Below are 20,920 nucleotides of genomic sequence, written 5' to 3'. Positions count from 1 at the left end.
CAGCCTTCTCCTAATAAATTAGATAAAAACGACCTGATTTATTTTATATTTTTTTATTATTATTATTATTATTATTTTTAAAAGAAAAAGCACCAGAAAAATTCCCCATCTCTCATTCCACCCCCCTCCCATCCCGTGCTCCCCCCTTCCCATCCTGCTGCTCCCTCTGCTCCCCCCCAAATCTGAGCAAATACTGCCCCTGGTATTGTAAAGCTTTGAATGTTTTCACACCCCATTAATTTATTACTTCTCCTGCCTCATCTTTAAAAATTTTTTTCCCCTCTATATTTTTTTTTTTTTATTCCTTTCCCTTTTTTTTTTTTTTTAATTTTTTTTTTTTTTTGTTAAATTCCGACTCCCCGCTGCTACAGCGATTTTCATCTTGTTGTTAATTTTCCCTGCTCCATATGGAGCTCCAGACATTTCACCTGGAGGCTGTACTAGATTTTGCTGTAGCGATCGCACTTCCGGAGGCCAAAACTGTCATTTAAGGTTCCCGGTGCATCTGTCTACGCCAGGCTTTTTTTTGTTAGGGTTTTTTTATTATTATTATTTTTTTTCCCCCTCTTTATTTATTTTTTTTTTTTATTTTATTTTCCTGGCACTGGGAGAGTGTGAATAACAAATTGGATGCACCTGAGATTCGGATGATTAGTGTGTTTTGTAGAGCTGGGGCGACTTGTGAGCAGATCGCTGTAGGGATGGGGAGGGCTAAAGAGCCACCCCGGGTGAATCCCCCTTTTCCACGCTTGGGAGGGGGGAGGAATAAAAAAAAATAATAATAAAATTAAAAAAAAAAAAATCCAAAAAAATGCATCCCGGCACCAAATATTTCATCCTGCCTTGTCATTGATTAGAAAAGAGCCTTTAATTTCATTTCACCCCATGTTGTGATTAATTTGCATTCTTTGTCAGAAGTTAATGGAGTTTTTTATGGTTCGCTCTGAAATCCTTGAAGACGTCGGAGTTGATCTGATGTTTATACAACCGCCAGCGGAATTTTTGCTGTTTGATTGATGGAGAGCTTGATGTTATTCCAAACGGCTTTTTAAGCTGTTTTTAAGAATTATTTGAATAAAATGCGAGCAAGATATTGTTATAACGGCGGAGATTATCTGTTAAAAATCTGTTTCAAATAAAGAACATGATAAGTAGGAAAAAAGAGATCAAAAAGACAGGAGGAATGATGGACGCAGGAGATGATATTTGTTAAAATAGATCGGCCAAGGATTCAAATAACTTATTTCAAAATGCAGTGGGAGCAAGAGACCTTAATTTAAAGCTTTTTTTTTTTTTTTTTTTAATAATACAGAGTTTATTTTTGCAGCAGGAGGAATAACAGGAATGAATTAGGGAAGAATTTAGTCATAGTTGGATTTTCCTCTTGTTTGGGTTTTTTTTTTCCCTCCCCTTCCTTTTCCCAGCGCTGTGAGCACAGGAGCTCAGACTGGGAGAGACAAGGCTGTCAGAGCTGGTAGTCCAACAAAATGATGACATATTCTTGGTCTCAAGGAAGAGGCATCCTTAAATCCCACGGCAAAGGAAGCAGAAGTGGATAATAGGGAATTTTATCGCCCAGGAAAGCGCTTGCTGTGGACCTGCCGTGGCTTTCCTTCCCGAGAAATCACAACAGGGGGGGAAAAAAAACCAAAACAAAACCCACCCTCGGTGGAAGCAAACAGCTTTTTGCTCCTCCTGGTAGGGAAAGGTTTGTCCTTTTCCCAGATCCCAGCGTTTGAAAAGGCTCGGAGAGACAATGCAGAACATTCCGGGCTGGATCCTCAGCTGGAGCAGCCCCGTTGCTGCTCCGGGGGGACTGGGGACAATGAGCCTCCCCTGGCCTTGGGACACGGCTCCTTCCTCCAGCAGGACAGCACCTTGTCCTTTTTGACATGATTATCATCCTCGTTATCGCTACTCTTTTATTTCTGATCCCAAAGCTGAGGCGTTTCGCCAGATTTCATTTTTCTCCTTTTGATTTTTCTCCTCTCCTCGCTGCGATTCCTGCCAGTGAGATTTAATTCTAGATCCGAAAGCTCCCGTGCCAGCTTTTCCACGGAAAACATGAATTTATTTGCTGTATCTTAGTTTGCTAAATAATTGCCTGGCTTGAAAAGAAGTTGCTGCTTTCTGATCCCTGCATTACCACGGTCTAAGGTTCTTTTTGTTCTCTGCAATCCATACTATTGACCAAATCCGGCCTGGTTTCATTTAAATGGAAGCAGCTTGTCAAGGGGAAAAAAATATTTAGTTAAAGTTGGGATGCGAAATAACCATTTTAGTGTTGTTTTTCCCATTGGCAGAAGCATCCTTTAAGCATTCATTTCTTTGGGGAGGATAAATTGAGGGTTGTTTACAGCACGTTTTTCCTGGTAAGAAAGAAATATTTTGTCTTCCAGATCCATCATTACATCGAACCATTTAAAAGGCATTAAACACTGTTCAAATGCTAATGCCAAAACAGTGAATGAAATTGTTGGGTAATATCTTAAATATGATAGATTTCTGCAAATCTTTTTTTGCTTTTATAATATATTATATAATATTTCAAGTCATCTGCTATTGTTTTAAACTCTTCCTAATTTCTTAGCATAGGTTTCACGTGGATCATTCCTGGTAATTTACTTCAGATACTTTCTGCTTTATTTTTTTTCCTCCATAGCCAGAAATAAGTTTGAACTTGAGTTTGATTTGCCTGTTAGAAACTTGCTGTAAAATTCGAATTTAGTTTGTTTTTCCAGTGGTGCTTTCATGTTTGAAAAGTGGAGAGATTTTAGAAAATTTTTTAAAAGGAAACTGAACTATAAGGAGGAAAATTTTATTTATTTATCTTCATCTTCCAAATATTTATTTTTTAAATATAAAACTGATGTTTAAATAATACGGTCAAGTGTGGAAATGGAGGTAACCAGTAAAATTTTATAGTAAGTTTTAATATAATGATTTTATAATTAATTTTAATATGATGTTAGTGTGTTTTAGCAGTGGCTTGTTGGCTTGGGATCTTGAAAGGTTGATGTGTGTTTTTTAATCTCTATTCCTCAGAATTCCAGGCAGTCTCAGGGAGCAGGGCTCAGACTCTGATTTGTTCCAGGTTTTCTTCTGTCTTGTGAAGCTTTAAGGTCCCATCCCACCCAAACCATTCCCGCTTCCCATGGAATACAGAAATTCCTCCTGGAATGGGAGATGTCCCTGGAGGGCTTGGAAGGAAACTTCCCTCCCAGTTCCCGTTCCTGCCGTGGATGCCAGTGATGGAGATGCCTTAAACCTGGGATTGGAGGTTCCCTTAGGCAGAGAGGCTGCAGAGGGTGGAGGGATTTGTGTGGTTGGGATGGCTCTGGTGGCCCTTGGAGAACCAGCAGGAAATCCTGGATTTACTGGAATTTTACCCATCGAAGAGTGGTTTGGGTTGGAAGGGACCTTCAAATCCTATCATTCCACCCCCTACCATGGGCAGGGACATCTTCCAGTATCCCAGGGTGCTCCAGCCGTGCCTTGGGCACTTCCAGGGGTCCAGGGGCAGCCAGAGCAGCGCTCAGAACAGGCTCGCTGGGCCTGGCTGAGGAGCAGGTTCCTCCCAGGAACTGCAGATGACCAGAGACAAGCCCGGTGCTCCTTTGCCCGTTCCCTGGCCAGGGCTGTGAGAGCTCAGATTGGAGCTGTGGTTCTCAGCAATTCCCGCTCCTCAGAGCCCGGAGAAGGGCACGGCAATCTCAGTCTTTGGGCTGAGGAAGGTGTCCCCACAGGAGCGGGCTCGTCTCCTCCCCTGCGGGGTGCTGGTTGCTCAGCACAGTGAGGAACCTCCAGCCCCACATGAGGAGTGAATAATTTCGAGGTCTAGGCAGGTGTTTCCCTCATCTCCAAAGCATCCATTCTTCTGCCAATCCCATGGAAATTTGGGGTTGATTCCTGAGAGTGCAGCACAGCCCTCCCAGTGGCACGGGAGAGGATGGTGGTGCCTCAGCTTGGTGAGAGAACCCCTCAAGAATCCAATTTTCTATTGCTCTGGGTTTCTCCCTTTCAGCTGTCCCTGGAATTGAGATATCCATGATCACAGCTGATTTTGCAGCTCCTCAGAGGAAGATCTGAATTTTTTTTAGGTGGCTCAAAAAGTGGGAGACTTCAGCCATCAACTTTTTACCTGCTTATTTCCAAGCCAGAAGAGACTTGCAGGGGTGTCCTCGGTAGCAGGGAGAATCCTGATGGGAATTCTTCTGCTGCTCTTCAACCCTGGAGCTCTCAGCCCCTCAGATTTGTTCTTCTGCTTTATTCCTTGGAAGGTTTTCCGTGCTGCGGGGTTGGAGGGCGGTTGGGTGTGGAATGAACACATGGATGCAGGAGGGGTGGTGGTTATGACGTCCTGGCTCTGTTTCCAGGCTGGAGACCCCGGTTCTTTTGGTCTCCCTGGATTTCTTGCTGTTGGGGCTCTCCTGTGGGTGTTCCCACAGCTCCCTGGGAACACCCAGGTCCTCCCAGGGAGGAGGGATGGCCTTGAGCGGTTCAGCCTGTCCTTCCTCAACACCCCGTTGGTTTTTTGGGGGTTTGGAGTTTGATGGCTCCCTCAGAGGATTCCATGATTTTCTTCCTGCTGAGTTGTGCTCATTTTCCATCTCCCATGGTGTGCAGTAAGTTCTCCTGCTGCTCCTCTTTGTTGGGTGACACAAAGCAAGATCTGGAACAAAACCCAGCTCTTTGTTTGGTGTTTGTTTGACCATTCTTTGCTCTCCTTACCCACTTTTTGAGGAGCAAGGCCTACAGACATAGTTTGGGGTGATGGTTGGACTCGGTGATCTTGAAAACCTTTTCCAACTTAAATCATTCCAAGCTTTTCAACAGCAATTTTCTAAACTTGGATTTTTTTGTTTTCCCTTGTCCCCACTCCTGCTGACCAAGGGATTTTTTGTCAGGGTATTCTGGTCCTACTCTGGTGTAGGAATTATTGCTGGGAGGAGTTCTTGGCACCACAGTTCCTCCAACGGTGTGGAGCTTTCCGTGCCCACTTTGTTGAATTGTGTTTCTAAACTCTGCTAAAGAGATTTCTCTGAGAAGTGGCTGCAGTTCAATGGTGGATGAAATAATCTCTTTATATAAATTTGTTTGGAGACCTCGGGGAAAAGCAGCATAATATAATTGTAAGAATATATTTAATATTAAGGTTGTTGTGAATAGTCTATTTTTTTTTTTATTATTTTGAAATAATTTTTTTTTTCCTTACTGTTTTGTGACAGTGATTGAAGTTTGCCATTTGCAAAATCCCCACATGGGGATGGAGAAGGGTATTTAGAATATCAGGAACAAATTAAGGGGGTCATTCTCACTGGTTTGGTGCTTTGACTTCTTGCATAAGTATCAGCAATTGCAATTTTGCAAGGAATGGTAAAATATATCTGAAGATCATCCTTTAATTCCACAGGAATTGTGGAATGGTGGTGAAGCCCCCGTGGAAACCAGAATATTTAGATATTCCTTTACCTTTTATATCAGGGCAGAGATAAAGCTTTTGTCGGTAGGACACGATGTTACTTTTTGCTCTTAAAACCCAACCCTCATTTGTACAGATGAAAGATAACTTCCATCTACTTTTAAATTCCACAGGAAAATAAATGTTGTCTCGTGAAGCCTCCCTTAAAAATCGTAACTGTATGATTTGTTGGTAGATGGGTTTTTCTATTAAAAAAACCCCCGAACTCTCAGGAGCTTGAAAAGCGGTATATATGTAAAGAGAAAATTTGTTAACTGCTATGGGAAGATCTAACCTTGGGTCACCTGCAAATCTCTCAAACAAGAGCTCCAGGGCAAGTCCTAATTCCAGGGAGTAAAAGCGAAAATTAAAGCTGTAGCTGGTGACTCCTCCAAGTTACCCGGGGTGGATTCATTTGAGTTTCCTTGATTGCCATGTGAAGGGGATGGGAGAGGTCTTCTCAGCCACTTCCCGGCCCAAGGATCTCCATGGAGACAGAAAAATAACCTGATGGTCTGTCAGAAGTTGCCTTTCATAACCAGAGGCATTCATTAAATAGGAGATGAAGCAGGAGACAAACTTTGGCATTTTTAACCATCCTTGGGGGTGGAAATAAGGAAAAAAAGCGCTTTTGGAGGCGGTGCTTTACGGAGTGGTTTATCCAGGTTCCGCTGGGGTTCCGTGGCCTGAGAAATACTCTGATAATGGGACAGATTTATTGCTTGTTTGCAGAAATTTCTGGAAACCGTGAACTGCAGTTGGTAAATCCACAGAAAATTCTGTGTGGGTTCAGAGGTATCGAACAGCGGAGTTAATTCCGCAAATCCAGGCTGGAAAGGCTGGAAAAGCTTCTGAGCAGGGGGTGCTGGTGATGCCTGAGATGTTCTGGCGTGGCTGAGGGACAGTCTTGGTGCTGAGAGGCTAAAAGGGATTTTTCTGAGTGGGGAATGCTCATGGAATCTTGGAATGGTTTAGTTGGGAAAGGATCTTGAAGTTCAGCTTCCATGGGCAGAGACGCCTTCCACCATCCCAGGCTGCTCCAAGCCCCATCCAACCTCACCTTGGACATTCCAGGGATCCAGGGGCAGCCACAGCTGCTCTGGGAATTCCAGCCCAGCCTCTCCCCACCCTCTCAGCTGGGAATTCCTTCCCAATATCCCATCCAGCGCTGTTCTCTGGCAGTGGGAGCCACTCCCTGTGTCCTGTCCCTCCATCCCTTATCCCAAATCCCTCTCCAGCTCTCCTGGAGCCCCTTCAGGCCCTGCAAGGGGCTCTGAGCTCTCCCTGGATCCTTCCCTTCTCCAGGGGAGCATTCCCAGCTCTCCCTGGATCCTTCCCTTCTCCAGGGGAACATTCCCAGCTCTCCCTGGATCCTTCCCTTCTCCAGGAGAACATTCCCAGCTCTCCCTGGATCCTTCCCTTCTTCAGGAGAACATTCCCAGCTCTCCCAGCCCGGCTCCAGAGGGGCTCCACCCTTGGAGCAGCTCCGTGGCCTCCTCTGGAATTGCTCCAGCAGCTCCATGACCTTCTGGAGCTGGGTGGTCCCAGAGGTGGATGCAGGATGTTCTAACCAGCACATCCAAGTGTTCCTTGATGCTCTCAAAACTTGTACTGCTTTTTTTTTTTTTTGGTCTTCCTTCCACTCTGGGTTTTCCTGTGTCACTTCTACCATTTCACTGTTCAAATTTCCTCACGAAAACACAACCATCTCCTCAGTCCCCAAGGTTTTTGGGCGTCACATGGGGCAGGAACGCCCCAAATTTTGCAACTCCTGAGCTGCAGCCGCTGCCCTTGGGTCCCTCAAGGGAAACCCGCCTCCGAAACCTCTCATCTCCCAGAAATGCACCAAACCCTTGTGGGAGGAGACAAAAACGAGACAAGATTTTACGCTGAACCCTTTTAAAAGGGTTGTTAATGCTCAGTAAAGCTTCTGCTTCCCTTTTTCCCTGAACTGTGGGCAAGAGGAGAAGCTCCGGCCGTAAAGCTTGTCGCCTCTCGGCTTTGCTTTATGGTCTTTGGAGCTGCCCCATCATGGGAGCTGGGGAAAAGGTAAACAACGTGGTTTTAGCGGTGAAAAATCTGCCTAATATAAATACAGCAAAGTTCAGCCCCGCTCCCGGGGTGAAAAATACGGCCGCAGCTTTGCGGAGGGAAGGGAGGAGCAGAGCGTGGCCTCACCAGCCATTTATCCGAGGCAGGGAGGAGAGGTAATCCATCTAAGTGGGGAGTCTCGGTGGCATTGCAGAGAGGAGAGCACAGGAGCTTCGTTTAATTGAGAAAATGAATCAATTACAATGATGTTGCATCATCAGATGCGGGGGAAACGGCGGCGATGTCGTTACAGCGGGTAACAGTGTTAAAAAGTAATTGAGTGTCTTAAGCGTTTTGAATCAATTCCAGGTAGTGGCAGAGCTACCTTAATGCAAAATTTATGAAGATGATCTCCAAATAATTTGTTGCCATCAGAATTGTGTAATAAAGGCCGGTAACGACGTGTGTGGGAGCGAGGCCGCGGCTGGGCCGGGCTCCGGCGGAGCCTCCGGTGTCACGGGGAGAATTCCCTAACACTTGGATTTGTGGTGCTTGATTTTTCATTAGGAGGGCTGAGTGCTTTTATTAGAAATGATATTTTAAATCTTGCTCTGAAATTGGATGTAATCATACCCGTGTTGGGGCCGCTCCGTGTGACCCCACCTCGATTCCTTTCCGTGACAAGAGCTATTTTTCCAGGATGGAAATGTGACTGATGATCTGTTTGGATAAAAACTGTTCCTGTGCTCTAATGTAAAGAAGCTCCAAATCATCCCTATTGAATAAGCTCAGTCTATTTTGTCATTTAACATCTGGAAGTAAAGCAGGGGGAAGAAAAAAAAAAATAAAAAAAGGTTTTTATAGCCACGGAATATTTTGCTTATTAGCAAAACCAGCAGATTTATTCTGTTGAATTGTAATAGATAGAGATTGACCATTAAAAAATATAATGGGCTGCTTCTGCCTGTTTATTATTGTATTTTCCTCCTTGGAAAAAATAGAATTATACTCAGGAACTTCATATCTGTGTGCTGCTAATACACTTAATAAAAGACTTGAGGTGTTTAGCACCAGCTGTTTCCTTGGTGCTGGTCTTCACCCTCCTCCCAGTCCCATTTTACTGCTGGAAAAGTGTTCCAGGAGGATCCTGCCCCTGGCTGGGGATGGGGAAAGAGCTTCCAGAGCTGCTGGGAGCATTCATCATCCTGGCACCGGGCGGGGGAGAACACGGAATGGAAGGGGCAAGGCAAAGAAACGGGGTTAGAAAAGAACATTTTCACCCAGGATCGTGGTCTGCTTGCGCTGGCTTGCCAACAACTTCATGTGTGTGTGTGTGTGTGTGTGTGTGTTTGTGTCAGGGAACAATTAATTAATTACCCCCAGCCATTAGAAAATGGGTTGGAAATTGCTGGGAGAGCAGCATCCCAAAATGGAGTGTTTTGCATGAGGTCCCTGCTCCGCGCTTTGCGTTTGGTTCTTTGTGTTGGGATTCCGCCTTTGTTTCCTTTTTTCCTGGCAGGAAATGTGGGTCAGGAGATGTTGTAGCTCTTGGAGCAGTGGGAGGGTCTGTTACGACAAACTCCAGGTGGATTTCTCCCCCAAATTTCTTCAGGAATTCAGATTTTCCCTTTTCAGTTTAAAATAACGCAAAGTTCACCAAACTTCCCCGTCTCGTAGATGGTGATGCTCTGCTCAGACTCCAAGGAAAACTGGATAAAAAACTTGGGGAAAAGTGGAGTATTAAAGGCTTTCCTGAGCAGCAGTAGATACTTCAACCACATAATTAAAGTTTTCTTCACAAAAAAGGGATTGTGAGCAGAGCCTGGCAGTAATCCAAAATTCTAATTTCTGACTATGATTTAATTTCAATTTTAAATAAATCGGTTTTTAATTTAAAAAGAGTGAGCTTCATAACATTAGCAATGATTGCAACATTAAGCCCAGTGTTCACAATCTAGCAATATAAAACATTATTTATATCTGAATCGTAAACAGCCTTTTGAAATGGATTATGGTTTTTCTTCCTATTCTAATACAACCTGGAGGGTACTAAAAAGTGTTGTGTGAAATTAACATTCTGCTGACTTTCGCCTATAAATGAGAAGCGAGCTATTAACATTTGTGTATTTTCATTATGTAAATTGTGTTAACACATGCCCACAAATTGCCACCAGCGATGCAATAATTTTCTCTCAGTGATCATAATGTGTCCAAGTGAGTCATTTTGATTATGACATGCTAATTACATATTGTCTTTTTTCAGATTCAGAAAAACCAGGGATCTTTAATGGTAAGCTTTATGAGTTCAGAAAAAAATTCACTTTTCTTTTTCCTGATGGCTGCTCCCTCTGCATGCTTGAATGCCTTGTTTTAAACTTAGCAAATTGCATTTTGAAGAAAATGCAAACCTTTAACTGCCTGTATTAGATTAGGTACCATTAGAAATAATAGAACATCCTGAGCATCAATGTTTTGATAAGAGTTTGCTGCCGTTGATTAATCTTGCTATATTTTATTGCATTAATGATTTTTTTTCTTTCCACTCCACTGTAAAGATATTGCATATAGTCTAATACATTTTTATTTTTTTTCCCTCCCTCTCTCCTTGCCATTGCAGCCTCTCCAGTTACTGCAGTGCATTGTTGATGAGGTGAGTCGTCGTCTTATGTGCTTTCACTCCTAAAGTCATTCCTAATGGAGTGGAAAGCTTATATTTTGTTTCCTAATGAAGCACAATGCCCAACATCCTCCCCAGCACAAGTTGCAGCTCGGAGCTCTCACACATGAACCGGGCCTGGTCCCACCCTCTGCTGGTTTTCTGCTCGAAATATTGAGTTTATCCAAGATTTGAGTGTCTCTTGGAGCTGCCGAGGTCCTGGAGCCTCAGCCTCGTGTGGGAGTTGTTCCTCCCATGGGTTGGGACAGGGACAATCAAATCTTTAACGTGATTAAACGTTCAAGGAGGTTCTGATGGGCCAAAAGGGCGTTTAACGAGGAGAGAAAATGAGGGGTAAGCAGCGAAGCCCCTGAACCTCACCCAGACGTTTTTTATTCAGTCAGAAGGCCAGAGTGAAAAACTGGGATGCAGGAGATCCAGGTGTGAGCAGGAGACCGGATTTCAGTGGCAAAACATCACATTTCTGGAGTGAAACACTCCCTGCATCCCCCACCTCCCTCCCCAGCTGAGCTGGGCCCCGACTCTGAACAACGAGGAAATATCTGAGGGCAGTCCTGTGCCTTCTGAACACTTGGAAAACATTCCAGAATCCTTGGAAAAAGTGAGGTTTCTTTCTTCCTAAAAAAAAATAGGCAGCTCAAAGCCAACAGACTGAAATCTCTTTAATAACTGTATCACCACTTGGCTCCTTTCTAAGAGGCTGTAAAATGGTGCGCTGTTGAAAAACCAAAGTTCTCTTAGTTTTTAATGTTTATACAGGGATGCTGCTAATTAGGGAGCTCCTGCAGGAAGAAAGGAGCCGTGCCTCCTCCAAGGCTCTCCTCAGCCTTCAGCAGGATGTCATTTCCAGCTCCTCAGGTGGAGTGGCTGGGTGCTGAAGTGTCCAAAACGCGTCTGAAGTCATCCAGCTGCTTCCAGCCCCTCGCTGTCATTTTTGTTGAGCCTTTTGGGGTGAGCCAAGTGCTCGTTTCTGTTGTCTCCACCTGCCTGGGCTGACCTCAGTGGGCATTTCTGACCTTCTCTCAGAGAATGGCTTCGTGGCTGAGCTGAACTTCTTCCCAAAAGCGGTGTTTTCAGGCCTCGAGGGGTGCAGTTCCATTGAAATGAACAAGGATCCTCTGTGTAAAGAGGAGTTTTCCCAGCTCTTTGCCCTGGCTCTTGGTGGGGATCTGGTTCTTTGGGCGCTTTTCAGGGAATTCTGTTTCTTTAATCTCTGCCATCCCTGGTTGTTCCTCTTGCACACATCTTTGGTTGGGTATTCCAAAGCACCAGTGGTGTCATTGCCACTGCCAAAAAAACCTCTCCATCCTCAAGGAGGTCAGTTAAACACAACCAAAAAAATTAAACCAAAAAATTCCTAAAATCTGCGTTTTGCTGCCACGCAAATCGCTTTTCAGTGGGTGCTGCTGCCTGAATCTGAGCTTGCTGTCCTTAAACCCAGCCCTGAGGAGCTCATGTTGGGGCAGATTGCTGGACTCGATGATCTTAGAGATCTTTTCCAGCCTGAAGGATTCTGTGACCTTCTGGCAGCTTTCACATCTCCTCAGGGTCAGAACTGCTTCAGTCTTCTCCCAAAAGACTTCAGCCAGGGAACTTTGTGCAGGCTGTGAAGTTCACCGCTGGCATTTTGGGATTTTTTAGGTTTGTTTTGTGTTCCACAGCCAGTGAAGTCATCATTGTCCTGAGGTGGTGGTCAGTCAGGGCTGTTAAAACTCCTGGTAAAAGTTCTTTAAGCTCCACCCGCTTTGTTTCGAACACACTCGATGTTAGAATATTCAGAATATTCAGAATTAGAAACCCAGGTTTTGTAAGACTGATTATTCTGGATCAGATTTTCCCCTTAATTCTTAAAATTCCCTCAATCCTTCCCCAGGAGCCAGCTAAAACTGATCCAGGAGAACCTAGAGATGTTTTAAAGTGATGAAATGGAGACCTTGATTCTTTTTGGTAGCTGCTTATTGCTAGTGATGGGATTTGGTAAAACTTCCACCAAAACGTGGCAGGAATCCAAGTTAATATTAATTCATAGGATCAATTAATTCAACTACCCAAAGCATCTGTGGCTGCCCCATCCCTGGGAGTGTCCAAGGCCGGGTTGGATGGAGCTTGGAGCAACCTGGGAGGGTGAACATTATGGAATAAAAACTGTCCATGGGAATTGTTGGATTTTCTGCAGCAGTGAGATTTTTGGAGCTGGTTTTAAACTCTTAGCGAGCTGCACGAAGCGCAGTGCGTCACTTGGGCGGTTTGAAAATCCGTATTTGTTCGTTTTCTAGGGCTTAAATTGACTCTGAGAAAGGATGAACGAGCGATTTGAGAAGCAGGAGGATTGAACCAAAAAATTTTCCTCTGAAATCACAGCAAACCGTGCCTGATGGGTTTTGCTGAGAAATGATCTTAGGGGGCTGCTAACGGCGTCGTTAGGGGATTATAATTTAATGGCAGAATTAGCGAGGAGCGTTGTGTGGATGGGATAAACTGCCAGAACCTTTTGTTTTTTACCATGTGGTGACTTAGAGCGAGCTCTGATCCAGCTCCAAATCAGCCACGCTCGTTTAAGCGACAATCCTAATTGGAGCAGCGCCTCCCACCGTGGCAAGATCCTGGCCCAAAGACGGGGCTGGGCCGGTGGTTGATGGAGTTCCTCGTGCCACAGCCAGGCTGCTGTGATTTGGGAGCTGAGAGCAGTTGGATATTCCAGCGCTGAGTTTGTCTCCAGCTCCGGGAGACGCGGCGATTCCCGCCGGGAAGGACGCGCGTGGCTGCGCGTGCAGCCTTTCCGAGCACTCCAGCTTGGAAGAGAACTTCCAGGGATGGAAGCAGGAGCCTGGGAGATGTCCTGGATGTGGCCCTGTTTCTCACGGTGGGACAGGAAAGACTTCCCCATGAAACGGGATTGCGCTTCCAAAGCAATAGGTGCGGTTTCAAACAAGTCCTGAAAGTTTTTGTTGTCGGAATCCGTTCCGGATACGCAAAAAGAGTAGAAATAGGAATTAGAAATGCAAACCCCAGAGCCCCAGGAGGGGCTGAGGGAGCTCAGCCTGGAGAAAAGGAGGATCAAGGGGAATTTCTGGCTCTGCACAAGTCCCTGACAGGAGGGGACAGCGGGGAGAGGTCGGGCTCTGCTCCCAGGGAACAGGGACAGGAGGAGAGGGAACGGCCTCAAGTTGTTCCAGGGGAGGTTTAGGTTGGATACCGGTAAAAAATTCTTTGTGGAAAAGGTTGTGAGGCATTGGAACAGGCTGGCCAAGGCAGTGGTGAAGTCCCCATCCTTGGAAATGCTCAAAAAAGTGCGGATGTGGCACTTGGGGACGAGTGGTGGTGCTGGGTGTGCAGCTGGACTCAGCCATCCTGAAGCTCTTTTCCAACTTGAACAATTCCATGATTCTGTGACTGGAGAAATGCAGGTGTTGACTCTGAAACCCAAATACTGCAGGTAGAACCCGTGGGTGTTTAACACTTTCACTGCTCACGGTCTCAAAATGTCCCATGGTGTTTTCTCTTGGGCTGACAGAAGAAATCCCACCCGTTCCTTGCTCAGCTTCCAGATCTCCAGTGAGATCCCAGACAACCCACCTGGGCCACTTCAGTGTTCTGATATCTGCAGGGATATCAGGGAAATCAAATTCCACTTCCAAATTCCAAGCATTGATAGCTTGATTGATTACAATTCTGCATTTTCCTTTTGATGCATTAGAAATTCTCAGTGTAAAAGGTAAACGGGGCAGGTCTTCATTTCCAGGTGGGTTACTGGGTTCTGCACCTCTGCAGAAAAAAATGTGGGATTTGGTTTTTCAGGAAAATCAGAGCTCTGTTCATAGCATTTTTTTGCATCCCTTGAAGTAGGTTGAGAAGTGACGTTATTTTCAAGGCTCTTCCAAGCTTTAGGTGCTTATTTCCCTGTCACAGTGTTTCAGTAGGAAATCGCTGTTTGGAATCATTCAGGTTGGTAAAAACCTCTAAAATCACCAAATCCAACCACTTGGTTCCTTCCTCAGCCGTGTTCCAGCTGCAGAATTCCTCAAACCTTGTAAAAATGCCGTTTTTCCTGATCTCTGCTCAGCTCAGCATTCCCTGGGTGCTTGCAGATTGCAGCATCCCAAGAGCCCAGACCCAGGAGCTTCGTGGTTTTCCCATCCTTTGGATCCCGAGGCTTCAGAGGTGTCTGCTCTGCATCTGGAGAAGGTTGGATAGACAGAAAGCTGGAACACATCCTGTGGAGTCCTTTAAATATTCCTTAAGCTCTCCAGGGCTATTTTGTTTAACCTTTAATGTAGTTGGAGTGTCCCTTCTAGGAAAGCAATTCCTGCCAGCCCCTGGAGCAGTTTGGGCACCAGCTCTGTAGTTAAACATCAGCTCTGCTCTCCAACCTTTTCCTCTTCCTCACCTGAGAGAAATTAATTTGGGTTTCAGAGGTGCCGTAGTTTGCCTCACTGTAATCGTGATTTAAGCGTCGCTTTTGGTTTAATTTGGTTTTAATTGTATCGGATTAGGGAGGAAAAGAGCTCGATTTTTTTTTGCCCGTCAGTTTTAAATTATTGCTTTATTCCAATTCCATCAGAAGCTGGGGAGAGCAAATCCTGGTTTGTACAAACAGGAGGCAGCATTTCAAAACCTGCCTGCTTTAACAGGCAGAAACGGAGGAGAAAAATTAATTAGTTGTCCTGATGAATCCTTACCCTGATAGCTCCATGAGCAAGCAGAGAGAAGCCTCCTCGAGTTTCTTGAGCATTTCTGTCGAGTGCCCCCACAGAGATACTCGGTCTCACAAGACTGCAGTTTAATCTAGCTCAAGGACTTTCCAAACTCCACAAATCAAAGACCTCTTTTTTTTTTTTTTGGGTCTCTTTTTAAATCCTTCCTCCAGAAACATTTAAGAGCCGGTGGGGTGTTAACGCTGAGCTGTGAAGCATTTCAGTGTCAATATGATTTCAGATTTTCCCGTGGAAAAAAAAAAACTAAATTGTACTTAATCCATGTTTTCTCTACAGTTGTTCCTATCATATTTTATTTTATTTTTCTATGTGGTTAAATATAGCCCTCTGCTTATTGGAACAACCTTTAAAATTCCCAGGATGCTCAGATAACAGGAGGAGGATTCCTAAATTCCTTCACCTTACCAATCCACGCTGCATTTCGCTCTTGCCATAAACGCAGTAAAAAAAACTCCAAAAAAAGGCTCAGAACGAAACAAGATTTCATTTCTTTCCTTCAGGAATTTCTCTTTGGATTCTCAGGTGTTGATTTAAATGTAGGAAATTTCTGGAGTTTTGAAGATTTCCATGGGTTACACACGTGTGTGTGTGTGTTTACCCAAACCTACAGTAATTTTTTTGGTGGATAAGCTGGTTTAAGGAACAGTTTTTATGGAGGCAGAAACTGTGACCTTACCAGTGTATGAAATTCAGAGACTTCTACAGGAACAAGGTAAAACCACAGGTAGGAATTGCTGAATAATTACCTTTAGACCAACCTGAGCAAGAACCTTCCCAGGAGAACAAGCTCATTTAATGGTTCCTAAAACTCAATCTTGTGGATGTCAATGGTCATGCTTGATTATTTGCAGCGGTGTTTTATGAAAAAGCAATAAAAATGCATCGGGAGGGTGCAGAGGAGGAGAGGGAACAACAAATGGGTTGAGTTTTTCGCCGGGTCCCCTCGGTGTGGCCGCGTGTGTTTGTCTGCCCAGAGCTGCCGTGCTCTGCTGCCTGATGAGCGACAGGAGAGCAGCCAGGAGAGGGAGGAATTCTTGGGTTGTTTCGAGAGAAAAAGCAATTACACTTCTGGTGGAGGGATTAACCTGCTTTTGCAGGCCCTTCGGAGCCTGGCTGAGAGGCCTTTTTGGGACTGCCTGAAAACACAGGCCAGGCAAAATTAAGGGAATAAAAATCAGTTCTGTTTATTCAAGGGCCTTCAGGTACATTCAGGGCGTTCCACACCCAAAAAATTCTCACTTTAATAAGTTTGGTCCATTTGCATGTTGGGGATTGATCTTCCAATTCCAGCTGCAGGTAATGAAGTCATTCACCCCCAGTTTGCTCTCCCCAGGTCACTTCTGTTCACATTTCTGGGGGTCTGAGGCAGTGAGGTGTCCTTGGCTCCCAGGCCTGGAGAGGAATTGTTGTGTCTGACCGAAATGGGAAAGCAGCAGCTCACACTGGGAGTTCTGCACTAAAAATTACAAATATGTGAAAAACACAAAAGCGAAAATCCTAAGGCATCACGGCAAGGGCAGACACATCCCACACTCTGCTTTATTCCTGCTCTTAATCCCTTCTTTCCCCCCTTTTTCTGGGCTAAAATCATCCCCCGGTAGCTACAACCAAACAATCCCGATACCCACCGGGTTATTTAACCGGGAGCGCCCGCACGCCGTCCCGACAGACGGAAGTGCCTGATATTCCCAGGAATTTGAGGAGCAGGCAGCTGGAAGAGGAGCTGGTCCCCAGGAGGTTTGAGGTTTCGAGGTAGGCTGTGTTTTGGGGATGAAACACTGGCCTTTCACCCTCGGCTCCGTCCAGCTCCAGCTCCGCAAACCAACGAGTTCCCCGCGCCGCGCCAATCCCGGCGCGCAAAACTTCACACGCCGAGCTGCCCCCAGGGATAATTTGTCACTTTGGGCACCTGCTGCTGAGAAAAAGAGCAAGAGGTGCAGAGATGTAATCATCCTTCACCTTCCTGCCCGGGGTGGGAGCTGAGCGGGAGCAATCCAGGAATTCTTTCAAGTCCAGGCCTGGGAGCCACCTCCAGCCACCGCCGGCTGCTGCCAACTTGTTACTTGTCAGAAATCCCCTGCATTAGGCTTGCTCAGGCCTTTTGAAGTAGATTGGCTGGAAAAGGCAGAAATAAATTTATTTTTTTTCTTCTTCTTGTTGTTTTATATAGATATATTGTTTTAGGAATGCTGTGGAAGAAAGTTGGAAGAGTAAAATCGAAAGTCAGGCTTTGATTTTTTTGTTTTTATATAGAGAGCGGGGGGTTTTTTGTTAGGAATGTTGTCTGGAAGGAATAAATCTAAACTGGGAAAGGGATTTTATTTATATGTTTATAGATGGAAATAATATTTTTGTGGGGGAAAGTTGTCCTTGTAGGAGTAAATCTGAGTTTGTGCAAAAAAGACCATTCACCTAAGAGCTGGACTTGGTGATCCTTATGGTTCCTTCCAACTCAGAATTTTCTGGGAACTACAGTGCATTTATTACTTGTAATTGCAGCTGGCAGCATTTCTGGTGCATCTAAAACTTGTTTATCTAAAATCAAAATTAAAAAAAACAAATTTAAAAAGCATTTTTTGACCACAAAACGAAATGCAAATACATTTTTTGACAGCTTTAGTACGAGAGAAGTGTAAAAACTCCTTCATCCTATAGATTTTGAGGGCTGAAGCGATAAGGCAGAGCAAAGCACAGGCATTATTTATGAAATGCTGCCGTTCCAGCATCCGTGGAGGAGCCAGAACAGGAGTTTGTGCCCGGAGGAGATGCTCATTCCACAGGCAGGGAGCGCCGGGGGAGCCCGGAGCAGAGAGGAGCTGAGGTTTGGTTTGTTGGGTTCTGGTAACTTCTCTCCTGTGGCCATGGAGCCACAGGACCATGGCAGCTCCTTCTGCACAAACAGAGCCCAGGGGGGAAAACGGGAAAATTTAACCCTTCCCAGAGCAGCAGGAGTGAAACCCGTCTGGTTCTTGGGCGTGCGCTGGGAATTGCAGCCTCTGTTGTCACCAGGCTCTCGTGGGACGCGTCCGTCGTTCCATCCCTGGCCCCAAGGGACAGGGAGTGGGGATTTGATCCCGAGATTTCCATCAGCACCCTGATGGCATCGCTCCCACTGCTTCTCTCGCTCGGAGAAATCGGATCTGCTGCTCTTGTCTTCTCCTGCAGCAGATCCCTCGTGGAAACACTCCTTGGCTGCTCAGGGAAAGCTGTGTCCTGCTTTTCCACTCAGGGATTCCTCCTTCAGGAGGATGTGATACATACCAGGCGTTGGAATATGTTCTGAGCAAACATTGGACCCTCAAGAAATCGTGTGTTGGGTAAGGCCCCTGAAGGTGGCTTGGCCTGGGGGATTTTGGTGTTTGTTGCCCGTCAGGAATGAGTCCCAGATTTCACTGATAAGTTTTCCTAAAGAAAAAAATAAGCAACTCCAAACTGTATCTGTTGAATTTTCTTCTTGAGGTTATCCGTGTAAACCTGCAGACTGGACAGGAAAAGGAGGAAGGTGCCTTTTCCATGTTTATTTGTGGATTTATTTATTTCCTGAGCCCCAGTAGCATCTCTGCCCCCGCTCTGCTTAGGGAGAGCAAACAGAGCAGGAGAAATCCCAAATAATCAGTTGGAGGAGTGGGTGTGGATAATGCTGGGATCTGTAATTCAAGCTCATATTGCAGAGGATCCAAGGGTTCTGGTGGTTCTTTCTTCCTTTGTTCAGACCCGTGAGGGAAAAAAAGATCCAGATCCTGATGTTATTGCTGCCTTCAAAAGAGAGGGATTTGGGAGGGATTGTTGGGTGAGCTCATTCTCAGGTCTTCATTTAGATAATGTGGCCTCCCCTGACTCCAGGGAAGTCAATAAGGTTTATACCAGAGCCCTGGCACTCTATAAATTAAATATTAGGAGCAGTGTTTGAAGTTTAAAGCCCTCCCTCCTCCTCCAGCTCGCATTTTCTGCCGCTGTGCTTTTGTCTTTCTGCCTGAGCACCTTGCTGACAAGTGCTAATAACAAAATGCCAAGAGAGGGTCCGGTCGGAGTTACCACACATTAAACATTCTGAACTTGTCCTTTTGCTCATGGATTGTGCATAATTAATAATTAAACGGTTTCAGTTGTAATGGGTTGACCTCCTTGAACTGTTCATTATTCACAAGGCAAAGGCATCACTCAAACTTCTTTTTCCCCCTTGCCCTTCCCTCGCTCGGTGTGCGCGGTTGGTTTGGAGAAATCAGAGGCTGCTCTTGTCTTCTCCTGCAGCAGATCCCAGTTGTGGAAGTGTTGGATCTTGCTTGGATCTTTCTTGGATCTCAGGGAAGCAGCCAGTCCTGGGAATAACGTTCCGTGGATCCTTAGAACTCCTTGTGTCTTCACTGCCGTTTTGGCATCATCCCCAGTATCGAGGTCTTTCCGATGCTGGTCAAAAGCCATGGCAGCTCATGAGAAGGAAGGAAGCTTTTCCCAGTCAAAATTGAAAAGATCTGTTCCTCACTCCTTTAAAACCTTGGATTTCTACTTTCCCTGTGTGGTGTGATTTCATTTTGGAGGTGGGGAAATGAGGCAGGTCCCTGGGGAGCGGTGGATGTGACCACACTGCGTCACTCAGACTGGGTACAGATGTGTAGCTTTGCTTTATTTCCCCTCATTCCCGTCTCTTGGAGTGTCAGACCACATCTGGGAATCCTCAGGGTACAAAATGAGCTTTGTCTGCACATCCTGCACTTCAGCAGCCTGCGCTGGTGGAAGGTCTCCTCCAGATTCAGCCTCGATTTCCCTGAGCCTCCTGAAAGGTTTTGCATTTTTCAGGCAGATCTCTGATAAATCTGTGTCCATGGAATTCCTCAGGATGACTCCATCTCCTTTCCACCCTGAGATCCCGGGCGTGTTCATCTCCACCCTTCTACACAAAATCTCTTCCCCAGCTCCTCAGCACCAACCAGCCCAGGCGTGGCCAGCAGGTCAAATACCTGAATTAAACAGAAAAATATACCCAAAAAACGGGAAGAAAACCAGGATTTAGCATTTACTTCCATCCAGTTGAAATTTTCACAGGCAGGAGCCCCTCGTGCCCTGGCTGTGCTGCAGGTCCAGGTTTTTCTGCTGATGTTGGAACAACTTCTGCCCTTGCCTGGATGAGCCCAGAGGGTTTGGAATAACCAGAGTGGGAGCTTCTCCTCCCCTCTCATAATGAGCTTTCTCTCGATGATGGGTCGGTCATCTCTTGTGAATGCAGAAATTATCACCTCCCAAATGAGTGTGAAGTGCTGGATATCCCGATCCTGCAGCCCCTGGAGGCGCGTCTGGCTTGGGAAAAGCTCCTCGCTGGCATTTGAGTTAAAACAAACAGCAGGGGAGGATTGCTGGGCACTGCCAGCTGCCCGGGGAACGGTGTCCTGTGGGTTCTGTGCCCGGAGAATTTCCTCCCTGTCCCCTCTGGGTCCATCCCAGTGTCCCCCATGGATTCATCCCAGTGTCTCCCATGGATTCATCCCAGTGTCTCCCATGGATTCATCCCAGTGTCTCCCATGGATTCATCCCAGTGTTCCCCATGGATCCATCCCAGTGTCTCCCATGGATTCTGTGCCCAGATCATTTCCAGCCTGTCCCTTTTGTGTCCATCCCATGGATTCTGTGCCTGCAGCATTTCCTCCCTGTCCCCTCTGGGTCCATCCCAGTGTCTCCCATGGATTCTGTGCCCAGATCATTTCCTCCCTGTGCCTTTTGTGTCCATCCCACTGTCCCCCATGGATCCATCCCAGTGTCCCCCATGGATTCATCCCAGTGTCCCCCATGGATTCATCCCAGTGTCCCCCATGGATTCATCCCAGTGTCTCCCATGGATCCATCCCAGTGTCTCCCGTGGATTCTGTGCCCAGATCATTTCCTTCCTGTGCCTTTTGTGTCCATCCCATGGATTCTGTGCCTGGAGCATTTCCATCCTGGTGGATTCTGTACCTGGATCACTTCTTGCCTGTCCCTTTTGTGTCCATCCCAATGTCCCCCATGGATCCATCCCAGTGTCCATCCCATGGATTCTGTGCCCAG

At 45.8% G+C, this 20,920-nt stretch overlaps 1 protein-coding gene across 2 annotated transcripts in view; it reads left to right on the top strand.

Moving 5' to 3' along the window:
- Positions 1-20,920, top strand: part of MAP2K5 (mitogen-activated protein kinase kinase 5) — a 126,957-nt gene that overhangs the window by 79,683 nt on the left and 26,354 nt on the right. For both annotated transcript variants that reach the window (XM_005521794.3, XM_014251017.2), the window contains exons 18-19: positions 9,756-9,782; positions 10,110-10,142. In XM_005521794.3, coding sequence (XP_005521851.2) covers positions 9,756-9,782; positions 10,110-10,142 — 60 coding nt within the window. The remainder of the gene's footprint in view (positions 1-9,755; positions 9,783-10,109; positions 10,143-20,920) is intronic.

This window comes from Pseudopodoces humilis, chromosome 16 (genome assembly GCF_049639895.1).
Source record: "Pseudopodoces humilis isolate 2021_Gansu_Grassland_sample_001 chromosome 16, ASM4963989v1, whole genome shotgun sequence".
NCBI classification, from domain to species: Eukaryota; Metazoa; Chordata; class Aves; order Passeriformes; family Paridae; genus Pseudopodoces; species Pseudopodoces humilis.
The sequence above is the reverse complement of the archived record's forward strand: the minus strand, read 5'-3'. Positions and strand labels throughout refer to the sequence as shown.